Source organism: Hibiscus syriacus, unplaced genomic scaffold, assembly GCF_006381635.1.
Source record: "Hibiscus syriacus cultivar Baekdansim isolate YM2019G1 unplaced genomic scaffold, ASM638163v2 tig00111427_pilon, whole genome shotgun sequence".
Taxonomy (NCBI): domain Eukaryota; kingdom Viridiplantae; phylum Streptophyta; class Magnoliopsida; order Malvales; family Malvaceae; genus Hibiscus; species Hibiscus syriacus.
The window spans coordinates 3,902,069-3,925,194 of NW_024063088.1; the positions used below are offsets into that span (position 1 = coordinate 3,902,069).

The 23,126-nt window shown below is 34.0% G+C and overlaps 1 protein-coding gene and 1 long non-coding RNA gene across 2 annotated transcripts; one reads left to right on the forward strand and one right to left on the reverse strand.

Moving 5' to 3' along the window:
* Nucleotides 1–5,699: 5,699 nt before the first annotated feature.
* On the reverse strand, nt 5,700–6,536 carry LOC120163149. The gene is made up of 2 exons (XM_039173144.1): nt 6,322–6,536; nt 5,700–6,237 (listed from the first exon to the last, which is right to left on the reverse strand). Exons 1-2 carry the CDS (start codon nt 6,534–6,536, stop codon nt 5,700–5,702), a joined length of 753 nt encoding a protein of 250 aa, XP_039029075.1.
* Nucleotides 6,537–10,441: 3,905 nt separating this feature from the next.
* On the forward strand, nt 10,442–10,800 carry LOC120163031. The gene is made up of 2 exons (XR_005519609.1): nt 10,442–10,570; nt 10,658–10,800. It is a non-coding gene; the product is annotated as an uncharacterized LOC120163031 (long non-coding RNA).
* Nucleotides 10,801–23,126: the final 12,326 nt, after the last annotated feature.

A 23,126-nucleotide genomic window follows, 5' to 3' on the forward strand; every position in this document is an offset into this window, starting at 1 on the left:
CAACACTCTAGAACTAAGCACATTGAAATAAGACATCACTTCATTAGAGACCATGTCACTAAGGAAGATGTAGTTCTAGAATTTGTTGATACTTTGCACCAATTAGCGGATATCTTTACAAAACCCTTAGACAAGGAAAGATTTGGACACTTAGGAGAGAATTAGGTTTGACCAACCTATCTTCACTTAGTGTTTAAAATAATTTTAGCACTTTTAATAAATCTTGAAAAATACTTATAATAATAATTTTTGATTGCATTCTTGCTATTAGTTAGGGGGAGTTTGTGATTCTTAGTGAAAATTAATTTTATGTTCAAAAATCGATTAAAGATTAATTTAATTGTTTGAACATAATTAATTTTTGATATATGAGTTGCCAATACCACTAGAAAAGATTAATTTAGCATTTTGTGCTTAAAAATTGGATTTTAGCATTTTGGTGCAGAGGGAATCGATCCCCCCCTGAGGGAACCGATTCCCCCTTTGAATGGGAACCGATTCCCCCCACAGGGGAATCGATACCCCCTGGGGTTCTGTTAAAATCGGGCAGAACACCCAAAAACGCAAAAACCCTCATTTACTCTCTTCTTCCGCCGTTCCTCTCCTCTAGATAACCCAAATCTCCATTTTTGTCTCAAATCAACGATATTAATCGGAATTCGAATCAAATATCATCTTCTAAACCTGTTGGAATCATTAAGATCGTGCAAACAACATCTAAATCCCCTCAATCTTCATCTTTCAAGGTAATTTTTCTAAACTCTCTATTTCATTGTTTTTGAACATAGGATTAGTTTTAATTAGTTCTAGGTTGAATTAGTGATCGGGCATTGATTGTTTAGTGAATAGAAACTAGATGTTACAACTAATTTCATCAAAAACACAAGAATTTTCAAAAACTTTTAAATTTTCGAAATTAATAAAAAAAATTTGTTTTTTCAAATTATTGTGTTTTGATTAAATTATGTTGTTATGAAAACTATACATATATTGTTTCTCAAAACCATATTTTTCAAAAGTTTCTCAAAAACTTTGCCCATTAGGATTGATTTAGAGAACCTTGAAATATTGAGGACTCAATTGAGTTTTGGGATTAATTAAATTGCGTACATTTGTTTTAAAATTGCAGGTTATTCTATCTATTCCGATTTCCTTCACCATGTCAAATCCTAAACGTCCTAGGTCTTCATCTAGTCGTTCTAGTCGTCAACCAAATCCTCCTCCTATTCCTCAAAATCCTATTCCAAATCTTGATCCTAACTTGACTATCCAAAATTCTTGTTTCAATCAACCGGGTCCTAAAGATTATCGTTATTGGTTTTACCAATATTTTGGCTCGTATCAATGAACTCACTCACGAAATGGCTGCTATGCGAGCCCGTTTTCCTCCTACCGATCCAGATGTTTGATTATGTGTTTAGTTTTAAGACTTTGAACAAAAAATATTGTTTCAACATTTTGGATATTTTGGATTGTTTGATTTTGTGGATTGTTGGATTTTGGATTTATGAATAGTGTGAACTTATATGTTTTATTCATTTTTGCATCATCATTAGCAATATGACCAATTTTTCCATATCACATTATTTATGAATATTGATTTATGAAACTAATGGCTAACCTCTCTTTTGATTGTGATCTTAGCAGCTTAAGCTTATAATTAATAAATCAATTGGCTAAATGATTTTAAAACCTTGTTTTACAATGTCTTTTTGATTTAACAAAAAGGGGGAGAAGAATAAGTGTTAAATGTTTTACATGATAAATTGAAGAAGTGTTAAAGTAAGGGGGAGTAATTTCAAAACTTGATTTCAAAAATCTTAAAATTAGTAAAATGTTTTGTTATATCAAAAAGGGGGAGATTGTTGAAACATTTTGATATTTCGATATAACAAATTAAGTTAAATGGATTTTAAGATTTTCCAAATGATTTTCTAAGTATATTCGATATAACTATTCGAATATCAAAACATTACTCCAAATATTTCAAAAATCATTTTTAATCCTTACTTAAGTGTAAAATTAAGTTTTAATCATAAAACAATTTCAAAATAATTTTACAAAGTATTTCGAACCAATTCAAAGTCAAAAATTCCAGATTGCTCAGAGGGAACCGATTCCCCCCCATAGGAGGAACCGATTCCCCCCTGAATGGTTTGGCTCCGAGATTTCCAGAATGCTCGGAGGGAACCGATTCCCCCATAGGAGGAACCGATTCCCCCCTAAACATTTTTGTTCCGAGAATTCCAGTATGCTCGGAGGGAACCGATCCCCCCCAAGGGGGTACCGATTCCCCCCTTGTACAACGGTCGAAATATTTGAATTTTACACTTAGGAACCGATTCCCTTCAAGGGGGAACCGATTCCCCCCACACTCCAAGCTGTTTTATTAAATGTTTTCACACTAAAACGGCTATAATATCTTCTCTAATCATCCCCAACATTCAGAAGTGATCCAAGGTGTATTTAAGCAAGCTTAGAAGCCATTGATCAACAACAAGAAACATCAAGCAACTAGAATCAAGAGAGAATCAAAGAGAAAGCATCAAACCTCAAGTTTGAGCATTTCAAGCCTATTTTCATTCAATATTCATTTTGCTTTCAAGAACACTTTTTGTGCTCAATTGTATTCATCTTTGAGTGTTCTTTTCTTTGTTCTAGAATTGTGCAAACATCTTACCTTGTGAGGTTTTCTTGTAAGTTTGCAAATTTGTAATCTTCTCTTTGAGAAAAGAGTGTTCTCAAGAGTTGGGGTATACTCTTGAGGGAATTGTAAGGTTATCTCTTTGGCCTCAAAAGAAAGAACAAATTAGTGAATTTGTTGGAAAATCCTTAGTGTGGATAGCTAAGGTAGTGGACATAGACTTTGTTTGAGAAAGTCGAACCACTGTAAATCGCTGTGCAATTACTTTCAATTTTCTGCAAAAGCTTCCACAAAATTTTTTATTGCCAATTCACCCCCCTCTTGGCCAATTTCATCATTCGATTAACTCAACACAATTAAATAACCATATGAATAAATACATGAACTAAGGAACTGAAAAGAGGGCAGCAAACCACTGATACATTCAATATAGTTATAGACAACAAAACCATAATTCTAAAGATAACTGGAAAAAAATGACATTGATGGAAATGGGAAGAGACGTGATTAGCCTTACCAACGGGTTTTTATTGAGGGACCAGAATCAATCATCTCTATCAAAACACATCCATTGTTCCTTTGTTTTCATCTTTGCACATAAACCAATTTTTCCCGATCCATTTTTAAAAGTAGCTCTATGTTAACGGTGATTTCAAAAGTAAATCCTAGACACACCCAAATATTAACAGTGAAGCCGCAAAATAAGAAAAATCAGGCTACCTCGATTTAGTTATCGACATGAACTGCAGGACTTTGATCCCACGACTTCCCTCCAGTTTATGTTGTTACAAACAACAAAATCATATTACATGATATAAGAACATTTTCATTTTGTAGTAAATTTTATCTGTAATAATATCTCATATGAAGAAAATATACCTTAATCGTTTATAAATGGAGGAAAATGGTTGGTACAGAGTCGAGGTTTACAACTAAGATAAAACATACAGAGTTGGAGCACCACCAACTTTCTTCTTCTTCCTCTCCTTCGTTTAAAAAGGAAAGAAAATATATGTTGTCTTGAAGGTTTTGAGGGATGGGTTTTCTCAGAAGAAGTCGAAAAAATGGTGGCTTTTGATTCCATGAAAACATTAGAGGTCAAAAACCAACTTTTAAACAAAGCTTGTGTTTAGATTCCAATTTTGTAACTTCTTCCTCCATTTTCTTGTTAGCCAGACATAACCCATTTCAAAATTCCAATTTCGAATTCTCAAAAATCAAAATTTAACATGGGAAAGAAATTAGCGAAACAGAAAACATAATGCAAAACACAAAAATGCTTATGCCTGAAAACAAAATTGCAGGATACATCTAAGTAAACATCAAATACAAAAGCATTAAACTAAAAATTCAAGAATCAATTATAAATTTTCAAAAAGATGAATCAGATGCATAAATGCAAACAACATGGAAACATGGGATATATATCAAATGTATAATCACTAAGTTGCAATGACTACGAAGAAGGGGAAATCTAAGGTAAGATAAGGATACTTAGAAGTCAGTAGAATCTCAAAATCCCAAAATCTCGTACACGCTAATAACTTCCAAAATAAAATCCCAAATCTTTTCTGGTTATACTTTCTTATCATACACTAAATTATAAACATCTTGCTAAATTTAACAGATAATACTATTTGATAAAGCAAAGAATAATCAGTTTGGGACATTGATTCTTTAGAGAAAAAAAAACAACAGTAATGGGAAATGTAATGAACCACAAGAAGTAGCTAAGACATTAACAGAAAAGAGACTGTAAAGACTTCATACCATACTATCTTAACCTTGGATCAACCGCGAATAATCAATAGCGCCATTTTTCACCTTCTTGGATTTACCCTCTCTCGCCCCATTCCTCTCAGACCTCCATGACTCTCGCGGCGACGAGCAGCACCAGTTTTGCGTGGATGGAAAAGATGAAAAAGGGGAAAGGGATTTGAAAAAATAGATGTAATGGCGAGAAAAAAAAGGCTTTCATAAGTGAAAAAGAAACTATGTTCGGTAGAGATGGGCAAGAGGAAAAAGGGGATCGTGGGAACATATGGAAAAGGAGAATGGGATTTGAACAATTAAAATTATCAAATATTGCGGCGTTTGTTGACAAAAATGCCATCATTTATCATTTTATAGCGGCGTTTTCTAGAAAACGCCGTTAAAGTACATGTTTTTTACGGCGTTTATGTAAAAACACCGCTACAATTCTAATTTTTTGCGGCGTTTATTGGAAAAACGCTACTATAGGTGAACCCTATTATGATGTTTTTTATAAAAATGCCGCTAAAGTACTAATTTATTGTGGCGTTCGTCGAAAAAACGCCACTATAGATGGACCTATTACGACGTTTGTATGAAAACGACACTAAAGTACTACTCTTTTGTGGCGTTCTTTGAAAAAACGCCATTACATATGTACCTATTGCTGCTTTTATATAAAAACGCCGCTAAATTACTACTCTATTGCGGTGTTTGTTTAAGAAACGCCGCTATATGTTTAAATTTTGTGGCGTTTACTTTCTAAACGCCGCTAAAAGCGCCGCTACAGAACAATTTTGTTGTAGTGTATATACTCAAAAAAGCATTATGTTAAGATTTAAAATTCAAGATATGTTTTAAAATTCAAGATTGATTTAACACCAAAATATCACAGAATTCTATTGGACAGACGGTTACAAGGAGAAAAAAATGAAATAAATCTACACCATGCCTTACAAGGAAATTGATTTGTACAACACTGCCTTGTCAAAAAGTCGAGTACCCCATGGTCCAGTCAACTCAACTCAGGTTTAACAATTTGTTTTAGATCATCTGACAAATCATATCTTTTAGGCTTATCATAAAATACAACTTTTTTTTTGATAAAATATGGGATGTCTAGTTAAAAACCCCCTCATAATCTTCATGCTAAAATAGTAACATGAAGGATATAGGAAGGAAGAAAAGAGTGACTCAAAAATTTATTAATAGAACACTTTTTACAAAACTTGTTCCATACACACACTACCCGCAACATACAACTCAAAACATAACATAATCACCCAGAACCACAACACAGAAATCATCCAATTCCATCTTTAGCCAACCCATTTGCCTCCCAATTGACAGATCTCAAAATATGCCTAACGATAACATCCTGTTCTACCACAAGAGAAGCAATATCTTTCACCATTGACTCGAACAACGGGGTGCAACGACCCAGATTTTTGATCCACTGCAGAGCAGTAGAACAATCTGATTCAAGAATGAGCCCTCCATTTGAATCAAAACCAGACACTACAAATAGAAACAAACCTCTTTTAATTGCCAATAATTCAGCAATGATAGGAGGATCAGGACCGACACTCTCTGAGAATGAACCAAATATCACACCATCATTGTCCCTGAGTAAACCACCAATGCCTCCTCTTGACCATCCTTTTACCATGTCACCATCCACATTTAGTTTGACAAAACCCGAAGGAGGAGGAACCCAATGCGACAAGGAAGAACTAGATTTCTTAGAACTCACCTCAAAATCTGTAACTTTTGGATCTCCCACAAGAGAATCAAAAGGAATTTTCACATCCGGAAATCTATATACAAACCAAGCTGTGTTCCTATATCTAACAAGGAAAAACAGTAGTGTTGCATCCAACTTAGCTTCCTAAAAAATAATCTCATTCCTACACTTCCGAACCGACCACATTTCTGCCCCTAGAATGAATGTCCAAATAGTGGAGCGTGGAACAAGATCAATCCAAACAGATATCAAAGCAGTCAGACTCTCCGGAACGACAAAGGAAACATTCCAAAAATGCAAGAATCTAGACCATAAACCCCAAACCACCTCACAATACAAAAATAGATGAGAAACAGACTCCGAAAACTTGTCACACAACGGACAAAGAGTATCCATGATCCATGCAACTCCTCTTTAACCGCTAATCTTTGATGGACAACCTGCCAAACGAAAGTTTCTACTCGGGGTGGGGCTACCCCTTACCAAACATGTCTATCCAAAATAACATTAGTATCCACCATCTCAAAATATTTCCTAATACAAGATTTAACTGAAAAACAACCCTTCCCATTCCCTGTCCAAACCCAACAGTCTTTCGCCGAAGCTGACAATAAAGAGTTATTCAGCATAGAATTAAGTAAAATACATTGATCTACCTCCCAATCAGCTAGGTTCCTTCTCATTTGTAAATCCCACACATATCCTAATGAAACATAGATCCTAAAATCAACAACTTTTCCCCCTTTTTTAACCGAGAGAGCAAATAACTTCGAAAATCAATCTTTTAAAGGTATAGAATCCAACCAAATGTCTTGCTAAAAGACCACAGACTCGCCATTACCAATTCTTAAACACATAATATTTCTGAGGCATTCTCCAAAATCATCGCTTGAATAAAATTTTTTTACCACCCCTCTCTAAATCCACGAAACACGAGAGGAACTTGAATTATCTACCATGCTTGCGTTCGGATCCAAATTATGAACACAACATACAACCTTTTGTCACCAAGATTCTTTTTCACAGATAAATTTCCACAACCATTTTCCCAAAAGAGCCCTATTCAAAAAGTCCAGGTTTGGAATACCTAAACCACTCAAGTTATTAGGCCTATACACCGAAACCCATATAACCCAATGGATATTCCTTTTATATGTTGAACCCCCAAAGAAAAGGTGCCATTATAGAATTTAACTTATTCAAAACGCATACATATAAACAAAAGATAGAAAGAAAGTAGATGGGAAGATCACACAACACTGATTTCACCAATAACACCCTTCCGGCTAAGGATAGAGACGAAGTCTTCCAACCAGCCAGCTTATTATAAAATCTTTGAACAATCGGCTCTCACAAAGCCACCGAGTTTCTCTTAGTCCCAAGAGGTAAACCTAAATACTCTGACGGAAAAGTTCCCACCGAATAACCAATAGCCTTCAAAGTACAATGCATGATTAGTCAGTACCAATCGACCTACAAACAAGCAAGAACAACCTCAGAGCAGGCTATTTGCTAAAAATGAAGTGAGGGGATCAATAAATAGGGGAAAAGAAAGAATATTATTGTAGAAATGACTATCATCAAGGAAAAAAGAAATAAAATTGTATTACATACAATGTTTGCTATCCGATCAACTTACCTAGCCATGTTGATACTCCAACATGTTCGAGAACTGGCTGAGTAGTGTCTGTCCCATCCACCTAAAGTATCTTTTCTCCTCTTGATGCTCGAACAACAGACAGAAGAGAGGACTCTGTTTGGCTCTTCATCCTTTTTATCCCACTGTAGAATATATTTTAGAATACCATATTTAGACATGCAAACCTACTAAGTAGAGAGATACTAACACAAATTACTAAGTCTCTGATTACTACAAAACTTCTACGGACAAACTCAAAACAACAAACTGAAGAGAGGTGTAGTGAGCAATTAAATAAAAAAAAGGTCATGATAGGATCCTTGATTTAAGGATTTACTATTTTAAATAATTGATTCCTCAATATGATGAATTTATATTAGAATATTTCATTTCCTTAAATGTTTTCTATTTCCTTGTGCGAGAACCCTAATTCTTGGTCACCAAGGATTTACTATTTTTTACTGTAGGGGTATGAAGAAACCATTAAGCAATTTGTTGTTGAATGTGATATTTGACAACATGACAAAAGTGAGATAATTGTACCCCTGATTTACTCCATCCTATACTGATTTATGAGGAGGTGTGAATTGATATATTTATGGATTTCGTTGGTCTTCCGATATCTCAAAGGAAAAACCACCATCTTTGTGGTTGTGGATCATCTCACAAATAATTCTTATTTTTGTGCTATTTGACATTCTTATACTAACGCAACTGTTGCTAGTATTTTGTTGAAAATATTGTGCGATTGCATGAAATACCGAAATCCATAGTCAGTGATAGAGACAAGGTCGTTATAAGTACCTTTTGGAAGGAGCTTTTTCAATTACAAGGTACTCATTTGAATATGAGTATTGCTTATCACCCACAAAATGATGGGCAGAATGAACTAGTGAATCAGTGCTTAGAGAACTATATTCGATGTTTCATAAGTGACAAGCCAAAAGATTGGGTTAAGTGGGTACTATGGGCAAAATGGTGGTATAATGGCTACATATCACTCTTCAGTAGAGATGATTCTATTTGAAGCAGTCTATAGTCGACTTCCTACTATGATTGCTAAATATGTGTCGGGTTCTTCTAAAGTCAATCAAGTGAACAGGGAAATGTGTGATAGAGATAAGGTGATCAAACTTTTAACAGATAATCTAGTAGCTGCACAGGCTCGAATGAAGCAACAAGCAGATAAACACAAAACTGAACTAGAGTTTGCAGTAACAGATTGGGTTTATCTTTCCCTTCAGCTGTATAAGCAAGTTTCCTTAAAGGTTCGATCTTCTATGAAGTTATCTCCTCGGTTCTATGGGCCATATAAGGTGTTGGAGTGCATTGGCTCATTAGCATACTGATAAACTTGCCTATCAATTCTAGGGTCCATCCGGTCTTTCATGTTTTGTGTCTAAACTCTCAAGAAGCAAATATGAGAGGATAATGTAATGCAATCTACCAGACATTGCTATTGCATGTGAAATCCAAATCACACCTCAAGCCATATTGGATAGGCGTATTGCGAAACACCACAGATATTCTACTACTGAAGTACTTGTTCAATGTGATAATTTACCAATTGAAGATGTTACTTGGGAATCCTACAAGTCGTTGGAAAAGAAGTTTCATGAGTTTGTGGCTGCTCAGCCTTGAGGACAAGACTGTTTCGAAGAGGCAAGGAATAAGGGATATTTTAGGAATTCACTATTTTAAATAATTGATTCATTAATCTTATGAATTTATATTAGAATATTTAATTTCCTTAAATATTTTCTATCTCCTTGTATGAAAACCCTAATTCTTGGTCACCAAGGATTTATAAACTCTGTAAATATGTTATGCCCTATTGTTATTTTCTCAAGCAATAAAATATCTAAAAAAAGCTTTTTGACAACTGTTTGATCCCCTCGAAGTGATCAAATTTTACCATCTCATGTTAATTTTCTCAATTCCCTTTTGATAGAACACTAGATTCTTATCAGATCAATAGATATGTACAGGGTAAGCAAATTATACTATACTTCTGAGAAGAGCTTAGCATATCATATAACTTGCCACTGCCAATTGATTTTGGTTAAATTTTAGCTTGGTATAACAGAGGCCGAATTATTCATAGACCTATGTGTTTCAATTTTTTAGCATCAAGATTAAATGCAAAGCAGAATGTTAATGCTTTTATCAGTCGATATTAATTTTAAGGTTTATTGTTACTTAATATAATATCAAATACTAAAGACAGCATAACAAGTATTATCAAGAGTATTATAGAACCCTCAAACTTGACATTCGAGTTTCAATTATATTGAGGTAATGTGTAACCAAAAAGTCAAGATAAGCCAACAGATTATCTTGACATTTTATTCAGTAAAAAACCATAAGAAAGGGATTAACCATGAAATATATGGAGAAAGGACACACAACACACCACCTTGACTATCATGCACTAAAGCAAACTATTTTAACCAAGGATAAACTAAAATGGACATAAAACTTCAAGTTCAATTGATATACTTTATTGGTAATAATTCAGATTTCTTAGCCTCTAACCTTAAAGAGATGTCATCTGATAATAAAAAATAATGTTCCTGCCTGTCCATAATTCTGACCTAACATGATTAGAGACTAAAAATATATCAACAAATTTCCCCACTTTGCAACTACCAGCAGAAGTCAAGCCCCAAAAATCTAGTGTGAACTAGACTTGATTTTACACCATCAAGTCGATCGTTATGATTACTACACATTAGAACAATTGAAAAATTGCATACAATTTTCAACTCCCTTTCTCGCAAAATTTTCAGCAGTTGTCCCTGAAGCTTTACTAGGCAAACTATACTTTAAAAGAATACCAGTTCAAGACTTACAAACACTTCTAATGTAGTCCCTCTAGGTTGGCTATATATCCTCATAATATCCCTCTAGGTTTTTAAGTTATTTAAACCTTTAAGGAATATAAGATACAAAGAGAACTTTCATTTGAACAGTAAAACCTTGCAGTAGAAACAAATAATTGGACCAAACCAGAAGAAGTGGTGGAAGGAAACATATCGAAAACCTTACCTTTCTAGTCCACTTAGATACTTGTCATAGACTGAGAAATGAAGTCGACCGGTGTTGAGATTGTAAGAACATCGAAAAGATTTTCACAAATAATCACATTGGCAATGATTGGAACTGCTGGTGCTATAGGAGTGAAGGCCTCCACCCCAACTGAGAGATCATCTAACTGCATTTAAGACAAATGCTCATTAAAAAGTTTCAGCATCAAATCTAAGGTTTATTGGACAATTAAGGGCACAAGAAAACCAATTAGCCAAATGTCTAAAACCGGCTTAAACGTGTTCAGAAAATTTGTGTTACATGAACTTGGATTTGGGAGTCCGATAAGGGTAAGTATCTAGAGGTTGAACATCTGGAGTCATCTGAAGTTTTGGACATCTGAAGTCATCTAAAGTTTGATGGAAATAGAATATATATACAGGATCTGTTATTTTAAAATGTCTTAAAAATATATTAATACTGTATAGTATAAATATTGTATTAATTGAAATAGAATTAGGACCAAGCTAACAACAATTTGAAAGGGATAATTTGGAGTATTAACTCTTGGATAAACCCAAGACCACACCATACATTTTTTCCATCCAAACTAACTTTGAACTTTAAAGGCTGAAAGAAGAAACTTCAGATAATAATTAGGTTTGTCGCAACCTATATTCAGAGATATTTGTTACATATTTACTCAAAGGACAATGAAAAATTAAAAACTCCTATTCATTTCTATTCTTAATAACTTTTTTAGAGCAATTTATGTTTAATTCGTGGATGGGAATTTTTTATCTAAGAAAATTAAGTTTCATACAAATGCAGGTCCTCTAGTAAGAGAAAACTCCCATTATCCAACAATTTCAATCTCCTGCATATGGTTAAATAGGGTTTCAACTTGTATTTCATAATCTATTTGTGTTGTGTAATGTCAACACATATGTCGTCTTCTATGAAGCAGACATGTAGGAATTATAGAGATATATGATTTGTTATCATTCCTTTAGTTAAGGGATTCTGTAAATAGTTTTCTACAATCTCTTATTTTAAGGAATCATATCTTCTAGGATTAGTATCTTTTCTTACTTAGAGTTTCCTACTTTAGAGAGATAATTTGTATATAAAGTTGTAATATGTCCTATTGAAAATAAGAAAATATAGAGAATTACTCTAATTTCTACATGGCATCACATTAGGTTACGGTTTCTTTCCAACCTACACGATGTCCACAACTTCTCCTAATTCGAAGATCACTTCGAATCCAGAAAATCTTTCTGATTATGCTGCTCAATCAGAAGGTAATCTGTTCATGAAAGAACCAGAAGGTAACTCTTATGCTATAGTTTTTTTCTCCTCCCAGTTGACCCCTAATTGGATCCTCGATTCTGGTGCTACGGATCATATGACTGGTAATAAGGATTTGTTTTGCAATTTTTTTTCCAAACTTTAGTAAAGCTGTCAAAACAACTGATGGTTCCTTGTGCAAAATAAAAGGACATGGCACTGTTATTCTCAATGAACATATTGTTCTTAAAAATGTCATCTTCGTACCAAATCTGGCTTGCAATCTCGTTTCAGTTAGTAAACTTTCCACCGACTTGCACTGCTCTGCAATTTTTACCGATATTTTTTTTGGATAGGAATTGAAGGCCTCATTAAAAACCCCCTTCATGATTAAAGAACTCAAAATGAATTCCTTAATCAGAGGAAGGAGGAAAAGAGTGTCTTATACTTCATTAATAAAAAGTTACATAAGATTTACAACATAAAGATAAAATCCTTACAAACAATCCTATAACCCAAAATAAAATACCCCTAAAAACACATTAAAATTAACCAATACCAGACTTAACCAACCCATTAGCCTCTATATTAGTTGTCCTAGCAACCCATCTAATAACACCCTCCACTTCTTTAAGCTTAATTGCTATATCCCTGACAAAAAAGCATAGAAATAAGGACACATAGCTCCATTCTTAACCCATTCCACTACCATTTTACAATATGATTCTATAATCAACCGACCCTTTATAACTCCTCTCACTGAATCAAAGAAATATAATCCATTCTGAACAGCCTTTAACTCCATCAAAATAGGTGGACCCGGACTAGTAGCTTCCTTAAAAGAACCTAGAAGTAGACCTTCATCATCTCTTAGAATACTCGCAATTCCACCGCTCTTCCAATCACAACTGGTAGTTGCGTCCACATTCAATTTGACAAATCCCTTAGGAGGGGGACCAAGGGATCGTAGAGATAATCGATTTGTTGATAGGGAAACATGAATCCCCAAGGGAAGGGTCACTGATAAGAGAATCCATAAAAATAACAGAATCTACAAACTTAGCTAAGAACCAAGATGCAAGCCTAACTCTTGCTAAGAAAAATAAGTTAGTTTGGTCTAACATCTCTCTTTCAAAGACAATATCATTCCTAACTTTCCAAACAGTCCAAATAACAACAGCCAAAATAAATTTCCAAATAGCAGAACTAGTATTTAGTTCTTCCCAAGCTAGGAGGAAGTTCTGCGCAATGTCTTGAAAAAACGAACTAATCCTCCAATACTGCACAAAATTGTTCCAAAGTGACCATACGACAGAACAAGAGAAAAATAAATGAGAAGAATATTCATCCACCAAATTACATAGAGGACAAGAAAGATCTATAATACCCGTAACCCCTCTTTTAACCAGTTCAGTCTTCACTGGCAGTTTTTGAAGAACCACCTGCCACATAAAAAACTCAACTCTTGGTGGCACCAATCCTTTCCATAAAATTTTCTTCTAAAAAGAATTCTCCTAGGAAGCCAAGGAACAAATCTTCACACATGAATTTATAGAGTAAACACTAGCTAACTCCCCCATTCTCAAGAAAAATGGCATTATGATCTGACACAGACCTTGGTAACAAAAATTATGTAGTTTCAGGAAATGCTTCCAGAAAATGGACATCAACTAGGAACCTGTCCAGTTTAACAAAAGTGGGTATATCCTGGTTGTTACACCATGTGAACCTACCCCCATGTAAAGGTAAATCAATTAAACATGTATGTTAAACAAAATGATTGAAAATCCCTATTGAATTTCTATTTTGAGCTTCCCAACCTTCTCTTCTTTTGATAGATACACATTAAAATCATCTCCCACACATAGAGAGATATTCTATCCATAAATAAAAATAGCTAACTCTTCAAAAAAGCTAGCTTTTTCTTCTTCAACAGCAGGCCCATAAACATTAATAAAACAACATCTAAATTGTGTAGATCAAAATTTCCCAAAAATACCGATAAACCTTCTGTTTATAACATGATTCTCCACTTCAAACGTGCACTCATCCTAACAACTCAACAAACCTCCAGAAGAACCTACTGTTGGAGATGCTGCAAACCCTTAAATGGTATTCAAACCACTCCTCCTTAAAAGATTTCTCTGAACCTTCTCCCATTTAGTTTGTTGCAGTATAAGAATTATAGGGCGTTTCTTTAAAACTATATTTTGAACAGCTCTGTGTTTTTCCTTTCTTCCCAATCCCCTAACATTCCATGTAATAATGACTAATTGAATTTTCATCATAAATAAATAAAGTACCAGAACACCCACAAAAAATAGAGGCTTAGAATATTCCTCCAACTTTATGATTTTTTCCAAAAAAAGTTGACTTTATATCCTTGAAAGACACCCCCAATAGCTTTTTGATTTCCCAAGTAGCTAATGCTTCTTCTAAGAGAACCGAAAAAGCTAAAGAATAAACTGTTGTAGTGCTAACTTGATCCAATGCATCCCTTATTAATAATATTTTGGCTCTTGTATTAAAGGTCTTAGAATTGAAATCAAAGTTATATCCATCTGAGAACCACCCTTCACACATATTAACCAAACTTCTGTCAGCAATTTGCCTCTCCAAAGTAGACTCCACACAGCCTTCCATATTAACTTCTACTACTGCACTGACTGACATAACTGAATTTGGATCCAAATCATTCTCCTTGAGCCTTTCAAGAGCTTCCTCTTCTGCATGAATTACAAATTGGTCATTCCTGAACCAATGTCTTCTCTCTCTGGATCTTTTATACACCCTTTTATAACTAGCAGTTCTTCTCCTTTCCAACGGCTCACTCCTTGTAATTAAAGAAGAATTAGATCGATAAAGTGATATTCCCTAGAAATCCTTTTTCCAGAATATACATTAGACTCAATCAACTTTAAATCTGTTGTTAACTCCACTCCTCCATTGCAGTCTATCGAACAGATATGTGGCAGACCTCCATTATTGTCTTCCTCTATGTTAGTTGATTCAACCAAAAATTGATTCTGGTCCATTTTCCTAAACCCATTTAACTTAATAATTGGCCCATCTGGAATAATCTTTAGAATTATAGAATCAAGCTGTCAATTTTCTGCTGACTGGGCTATAGACCAATTAGCGGAAAAATTTGAAAATCTGCATCATAAACCCGCATATTCCCCCAAATTGTTTCTCCCAAGATCTTGACAGTCTGACATCTCACAATTAATGTCTTTCCCATCTTTGCTAAGCATTAGGAGATGAATTTCCCCACCCACTCCAACCAAACCCATGTAGGTTCCTGGTCAAACCATGTATCTACCTTTTATCTGTTGTGTTCTTCTAATTGTTCAGCATTTTCCATACTTTTTGACAAACTCCTATCATCTTCCTCTCCAACAATCTTCTCACTAATTTGTCTTTCATCGGAGCCTCCCATCGGCGACTTGCTAGAAAAAACTGAGGAATTCTCAAGCAGCGAGCCCAGCTTAATCTTAACTTTAAAAGACCTTCCATAAGATCCAAGTGTTATCACCTTCGGGACATCATAAGGGCTCGTCACCCTAATCAAAATCTTCACCATCGAGAGGTCTTCTCTATTCTTTGTATCTTCATGAATATCTTCCACCGTTCCCCACTTCCCTGCTAACCTTTCCAAAAAAGAGTTATTCCAACATAATAATAGAACCCCAAATAATTCTACGAGGCAATAAGCCATTGGAATACCATCATCATTTAATAAAGGTGCCACCCTATCGAACCAAAAAATAATTCATCTTTTTTCATCAACTATGCATCCATCATTTCTTCGATCGATTTAAAAGTTACAACACATGAATTCCAGACATAACCCCATCTGGCAATCTGGACATCAAAACCTTCATTAACTAGAGCCTTTTGGACTAATTCTAACTCAAATGAATATTTAATGATCCTCGTTAATGACCTCTTCACCCAACTAGAAATCTCATAAGGAATATGCATATCCCAAATGTTTTTCATTCATTTCCTCCTATTGAAACCTTCATTTGACTTTTCCATATGATCTGATACATTGCTCTTCAATCTATTTGATAGTAAGGCATCCTTGTAAGATCTTTCATCCCTTAAACTCTTGTTAATAATAACGTTATCTTTTAACCTTGATGTATCTTATGAGTTCGGCTTTGAAGACATCGGCAATGAACTATTCTTCCCTACTGACCTCACTTGAGCTTCCTTGTATCTTGCAGTACCAACTGAAATTCTCCAACCATCAATCAGTGAGCCATTCAGTTTGTCTATAGCCCTTTTTAGACTTGCCTCATTACCAAAATGCACAAAGGCGAATGTGGAGAATTTGTATTTCGGATTCCTTGTTTCTCTAGGAATGAACACTCTTACTATCGGACCCTTAGATGAAAACAATTCCCTTAACTCTCATCGAGACACTCTCCTGCTTAGATTATCAACGAACGTCGTCCGTACTTTCTCGGAAGAAAACTTTCCTTTCAGTTTCTCTCTCTCTACGTCTCTATCTCTCTCACTCATATTTTTTCAAAATGATATGAAGTGATTTTAGTGCATCTCATTAATATTGTAGACAATTTCTGGAATCCATTTTACTTAACAAAGTGACCTTAATTTTTTTTATTGATATTGATTGTACTTTGCAGGCACTGAACTCAAAAAAGATGATTGGTAAGGCCAGCTTGCAGAATGGTCTCTATATTCTTCCTGCCTATACTAAAAGCGAAATCTCAAAATCTTTCACCGCTTTAGAAAAAGTTAATAATGTTATGTTATAGCACAATCGTTTAGGTCATCCCAGTTTCCACTATATTGTAAAAGTTTTTCCTGCTCTATTTATTCATAAAAGGCCAAATTTGTTTTCTTGCAAAGTTTGCTCTCTTGCCAAACATACTAAATCATCTTATTCTCCTTCTACATACAAGCCTTCTCACCCTTTTACTTTGATTCATATTGATATTTGAGGCCCTTCTCGGGGTGAAGAATGCTGATAATTGTAAGTGGTTTATCACATTCATTAATGATCATATTAGGATAACTTGGACTTATTTGCTAAAAGATAAATTTGAAATTGCTGGTGTTTTTGCCCAATTTTATAACATGTTTCTCACTTAATTTGGGTCAAAAATTCAGCTCTTTAAATTTGATAATGGCAGTGAATTTCTTGCTAAGTCTTTGGGTGTTTTTTTCAGGGAAAATGGCATAGTTCAACTTAGTTCTTGTGTTGGAACCCACAGCAAAACGTCATTGCTCCAAAATATTTGTGGGGGGGAAGCCTTATTAACTGTCACATATTTAATCAATCGAATGCCTAGTAAGGTTTTACGATTTCAAACACCTCAATCTATATTTTTACAATAATTTCCCCATTTTAAACCTATCTCCTCTATTCTTCCACTTAAAATATTTTGATGTATTGTTTTTATCCAAAACATTGCTCCTAATAAGTCCAAGTTAGATCCTAAATTGTTAAAGTGTGTATTGGTTGGGTATTCTTCACTTAAAAAGGGTTATAAATGCTATCATCCTCCTTCTAAATGATTTTTTACCACTATAGTTATAACATTTTATGAGCAAGATCCCTATTTCACTCAGGCTAAAATTCAGGGGAGACATTGAAGGATTTTCAGCCACATCAAGTATCTCTTCCTACTTTTCATTCTCAATCTTCAGAATTGCCACCAATTTTGTCTTTACCTACAGATTTGTCACCTGTAAGTACTCCCATTGATTCATCTGTAGTACTTATCACTACTTCACCCACACCTACTTTAAACACCTTTCCTGAAAATAAACCTACTCCCATTTAAAATCTTCCACAAACATCACCAATCAAACAACTTCGTGTCTATACAAGGAAAAGGAAAACATATTCCTGAGGCTGTTTTGCATTCTGATGCATGTCGAGAATTGGATTTGGGTCCAGCTGTCGAAATAGAAGAAGAAATCAGTAAGTTCACTTCTCCTACTCTAGATGACTTCCCTATTACTATTAGAAAAGGGGTTAGACATTGCACCAAGCATCCTATTGAAAAATTTACTGGTTATAATTCAATAATACCGTCTTTTCAAGCATTTACAACAACCTTGGATAAAGAACAGGTACCCAAAGCATAGCTGAAGCTCTAAAGGATTCAAAATAGAGAAGGGTTGTTGAAGAGGAAATTTGTTCACTATAGAAAAATGCTACTTGGACCGTTACAGACATTCCTCAAGGAAAAAGGTTGTTGGCTGTAAATGGATCTTTGTTGTAAAATATAACTCCAATGGTAGTATTAAACGATACAAAGCTAGACTAGTGGCCAGAGGCTTTACGCAAACATATGGGATAAATTTCACAGAAACTTTTGCATCTGTGGCGGAGCTGAATACTGTTCGAGTACTCCTAAGTTTGGCTGTAAATTGCGATTGGAAATTACACCAACTTGATGTAGAAAATGCTTTTCTTAATGGAAAACTAGAAGAAGAAGTCTATATGAAGTTGTCACCTGGCTTAAAGTCTGTTGAAGGTAGCAACAAGGTTTGCTAGCTCAACAAGGTGTGCAAGCTCAACAAGTCTCTATACGGATTAAAACAATCACCCAGAGCTTGGTTCGCGAGGTTCACTAAAGTCATTATGAAAAACGGCTACAAGCAGTCCCTCGTCGATCATACTCTTTTCATCAAGGTAACTTCTACAAATAAGAAAGCTATCCTTATTGTATACGTGGACGACATAATTCTTAATGGAGATGATGAAGATGAGATTTGCAATTTGAAGAAGTTGTTAAATGAGGAATTCGAAACCAAGGACTTGGGAAAGCTAAGGTATTTTCTAGGAATGGAGGTGGCAAGGTCAAAAGAAGGACTTGTGATCAACCAAAGAAAATATGTACTTGATTTACTTAAAGAAATTGGTTTTCTTGGTTGTAAGCCGATTGATACACCAATGGAGGCAAGCTTAAAATTTAGCAAAGAAGATGGGTCCTTAGTAGACAAAGAGAAATTTCAAAGATTAGTTGGAAACTAATTTATTTATCCTTGACAATACCAGATATAGCCTTTCCCGTAAATATGAGAAGTCAACACATGACTAATCTTACTAAGAGCATATGGCAGTAGCAAATAGAATTCTCAAGTACTTGAAGAAAACTCCAGGACACGGCTTAATGTTTAAGAAGACACAAGGCAGAACTGTTAAAATTTTTACAGACTCTAGTTGGGACGGAGACCTTACTGAAAAAAGATCCACTAGTGGCTATTGCACCTTTGTTTGGGGTAACCTTACAACTTGGAGAAGTAAGAAACAATCTGTCGTTTCAAGAAGTAGTGCTGAAGCTGAATTCAGAGCACTAGCATGGGAATATGCGAAGGAATTTGGCTACTTAAACTACTGAAAGAACTTGGCACTAATCAAGAGGATCACTTTGAAGTTTTGTGTGATAATCAATCTGCTATTCAGATTGCCAAGAACCCAGTTCAACATGATAGGACAAAACACGTTGAGATTGATAGGCATTTTATTGCTGACCAAGTTAACAAAAGGACAACCACACTTTCATACATTCCTTCAGAAGAACAAATTGCATACATTCTTACTAAGGCTTTGCCAAAGCCTGTTTTAAATAAATTCCTATCCAAGTTGGGATTATACAATGTATATTCTCCAGCTAGAGGGGGAGTATAGGAATTATAGAGATATATGATTTGTTAACATTCCTTTAGTTAAGGGATTCTAAGGGATTATATAAATAATTTTCTACAATCCCTTATTTTAAGGGATCATATCTTCTAGGATTAGTATCTTTCCTTACTTAGAGTTTCCTACTCTAGAGAGATAATCTGTATATAAAGTTGTAATTTTTCCTATTGAAAATAAGAAAATACAGAGAATTACTCTGATTTCTACAACACACACTTATGTTAGGGAAGTGAGTGTCCAAGTGGACATGTGTCGACAGACACTACAGAAGGTTTGCGAGATGATTGAAACATCAATTCCCCCCTCCCCTTCAAACCAAAGAAAAACATTAGACTTGAAATATGTAACTTAAATTAACTAGATATTGGTTGGCATCTGTTGGGGCTTCCTAGGCAACCATCATGTCAGATGTAAGGCGTCGAAACTTTTTATCAGCCAGATGACCCGTTACTTGAGTAGAAAGTCCAAGAGCCCTAAAACAACAGTATTCCAAAAATTTTCTTGCATGCTGCGACTTCATAGAATCAGTTGCCTTAGCATTGAAGTGTTCTAGAAGCTCATTTGAAGAGGTTCCCAGGATTCTGCATCATTTTGTTTTTGTTATCCATAAGGAGACTATATAATTCAATCAAAATGTAATTTGCATTATTCTTATTTGCATCTAGATTGAATTAGAAGCATATGAGAAAACTAATTTAACAAAACAACTTCAAATCAGATTAAGGAACAAATTGCAAAAATAATTTATGTACTTATAACATGCAGATAGCAATAGCAATAATAATTAAAAAGATTGATAATTACTATTCATATCCTATTTTCTAAGATCAGGATCTCACCCACCATCATTTAGAATTTGTCAAATTAATTTATTTTATTTCAATTGACAGTCTAAGTTCTACCCAACAAAATAAATAAATAAATCAGTTGTCTCCTAGAACAAACCAGTCTAATAGTACATTTTAAGCCTACAAAATAGCAAATTAGTTTTAAATAGAAATCCAGTTTTGTTACGTTCGGTTAAGCAATAAAAGATTGATATATTTTTTAAATAAAATTTAAGATTTATTTGATTGTACGACGGTAACATTAGTTTTGTATTAGTTGTTGATTGTTCGTGTTCATCTTTTTTATTACTCTCATATTCCGCTTTAAATTGTTATTTTATTAGGCTTTTATTCTAATTTTTAAGAAAAATCTCTTTCGATTGACTTTTTAATTTTCGTATATTTTACACATGTTTATATACCTTTTTGACACGTTTTAACTATATTCTTGTGATATGTTTCCTCTGTCTTATGGTACATTGTTTGCCTACCTCTATGGTAGATAAGTTATCATGTAGAGATTCTGACATACTCATATCTGATTTGTGTTTATCAGTGGTATTTTAATGATTAGATTTTCTTTTTTGACTGTTTGTCGATATATTTAGATCTATTTTGGTGAATCAGCCTATAAATTGCTTTGATTTGCTCGCCACTCTTTCATCATCTCTAAAGCGTCTAGTTAGATAAAACAAAAGAATATTATTGAGGATTACTGAGTTACTATAGATGATGGACGTCAAATTCAAAAGAAAATTTCAATTGTTATTACGCCTTTAATTTTTTATTTTATATTTAAATTTTGGTAAACATAATCCCTAAATTCTCTCTCTATTTGATTATTTTTTAAGATTATATTTTCTTTTGTTTCGATAAACTTCAGTATCATTCTTAGGTTAAAAAAATTGTCATACCTATAAAGACAATAATATTAAAAAATTATTTTAATTTGATTCTACATATAATTAGGCTCAAACTGTTGATTCTCAAAGTCTTAATTGACCGGAAATTGAGGTTTGTTGATTCTTTAGTCTTTGTTTATTTGAACTATCTTTTCTTTCGGATAACTTAAAACAATGTTACACTTTTCCCATTGTCCAATTGCACTTAGAAGTCTTTGTTTATTTATTTTTTCTTGTTACAACTTTATTTGTTTTCACATGGTGGGTGGATAAAATCTAGTATATATATTAAAGCTGTCTCCCCTTTCGTCAGAAATTTTTACTTTTTTTAAAAAATATATATATATTATTAATTTTTTAATTTAGTAAATGAATTCAACAATGAAAAAGAATGTTGGTTTCTCTAAAGGATTAAGTTCAACCAGTTCTATTATCAATGATTAAGAAATATTCTGAACTTATATTATCATATATTCACCACATACTATTAAAAAAAATTAATCTTTTTTTAAAAGACTTAGATCTAAATTGGCACACATGTGTAGACAATTTTACTCAAACACAAATCATCTAAGAAGAACAATATTTCTTTTACTACTGAAAATGTAGACAATATTTTTCGCCAGATAATTTATTAATATTGATTTATTTAAGTTTTGCTAATTCAGTTTGATCGGTGGTCGAATTAACTATTTAAACATCCCTAATTGAACCTCCAAAATGATTTAATTATAATTAATTACTTAGAGCATGAATACAATATATTGAAAATGAATTCAAATAATAATAATAATAATAAACCCCAAATAATATCTCTATTTGATTTTCATATTTAAACTATTTTTTGTTTGGTTGAATCAGGTATCTAAACCATAGTTTTATAATCACTCGTCAGCTTCTTAAAACTCAAGTTGAAGCATTGTTCAATCAACTCGCAACTGCTATGATTCTACAATTCTTGAGCGAAGATGTTAAATTCGACGATTTAAATGGTCTAACGCTCACAGATGGAGGATGCGCTCCAAGATGCACTCAGTAGAACCCTTGCGTGGAGGTTCTCATGGCAGCGTATTTTTGAAATCGGGGAATCTCGAGGGTTTTGACTAGGTGAGGTCGGTTAACGAACTCAACATTCAGTTACTATTCGACGAGAAATTCATTTATGTTCCTTTATTTATTAAACGAACGAACATGAATAAGATTTTATTTTCGTTTAATTAAATGAACGAACACGAACAAATAGCTCGTTCGTTCATTTACGTTCGATAATTTGTTTGTTTATGTTTTGTTAACGTCAGTTTGTGTTCGTTTATCATTTTAAGGAACAAACATTAACAAACACGAACAAGCTACATTCATTAACGAACGAACACGAACAAAATATTTCGTTCGATTAGTTGTTCGTGTTCGTTTGTTTAACTAAAGATAAACAATGAACATAAATATATCCTCATTCGATTCGTTTATAGACCTAATTTTGACCTTGATTTGATGAGAGCACGACGAAGAGAAGGGATATTTAACAGAGAAAAGTTTTGGGACGATCGACAACAACCAGACGGTGAATGACAACGGAAAAGAGAGCCGAGTTTTTAAATGCTCCATATTAGT

Coding starts and splice junctions, on each gene's coding strand:
- LOC120163149 (XM_039173144.1), bottom strand. CDS start 6,536: ATGGATACTCTTTGTCCGTTGTGTGACAAGTTTTCGGAGTCTGTTTCT. Junction 6,238..6,321: donor ATTCTAGGGGCAGAAATGTG/GTCGGTTCGGAA, acceptor TGTTAGATATAG/GAACACAGCTTGGTTTGTAT.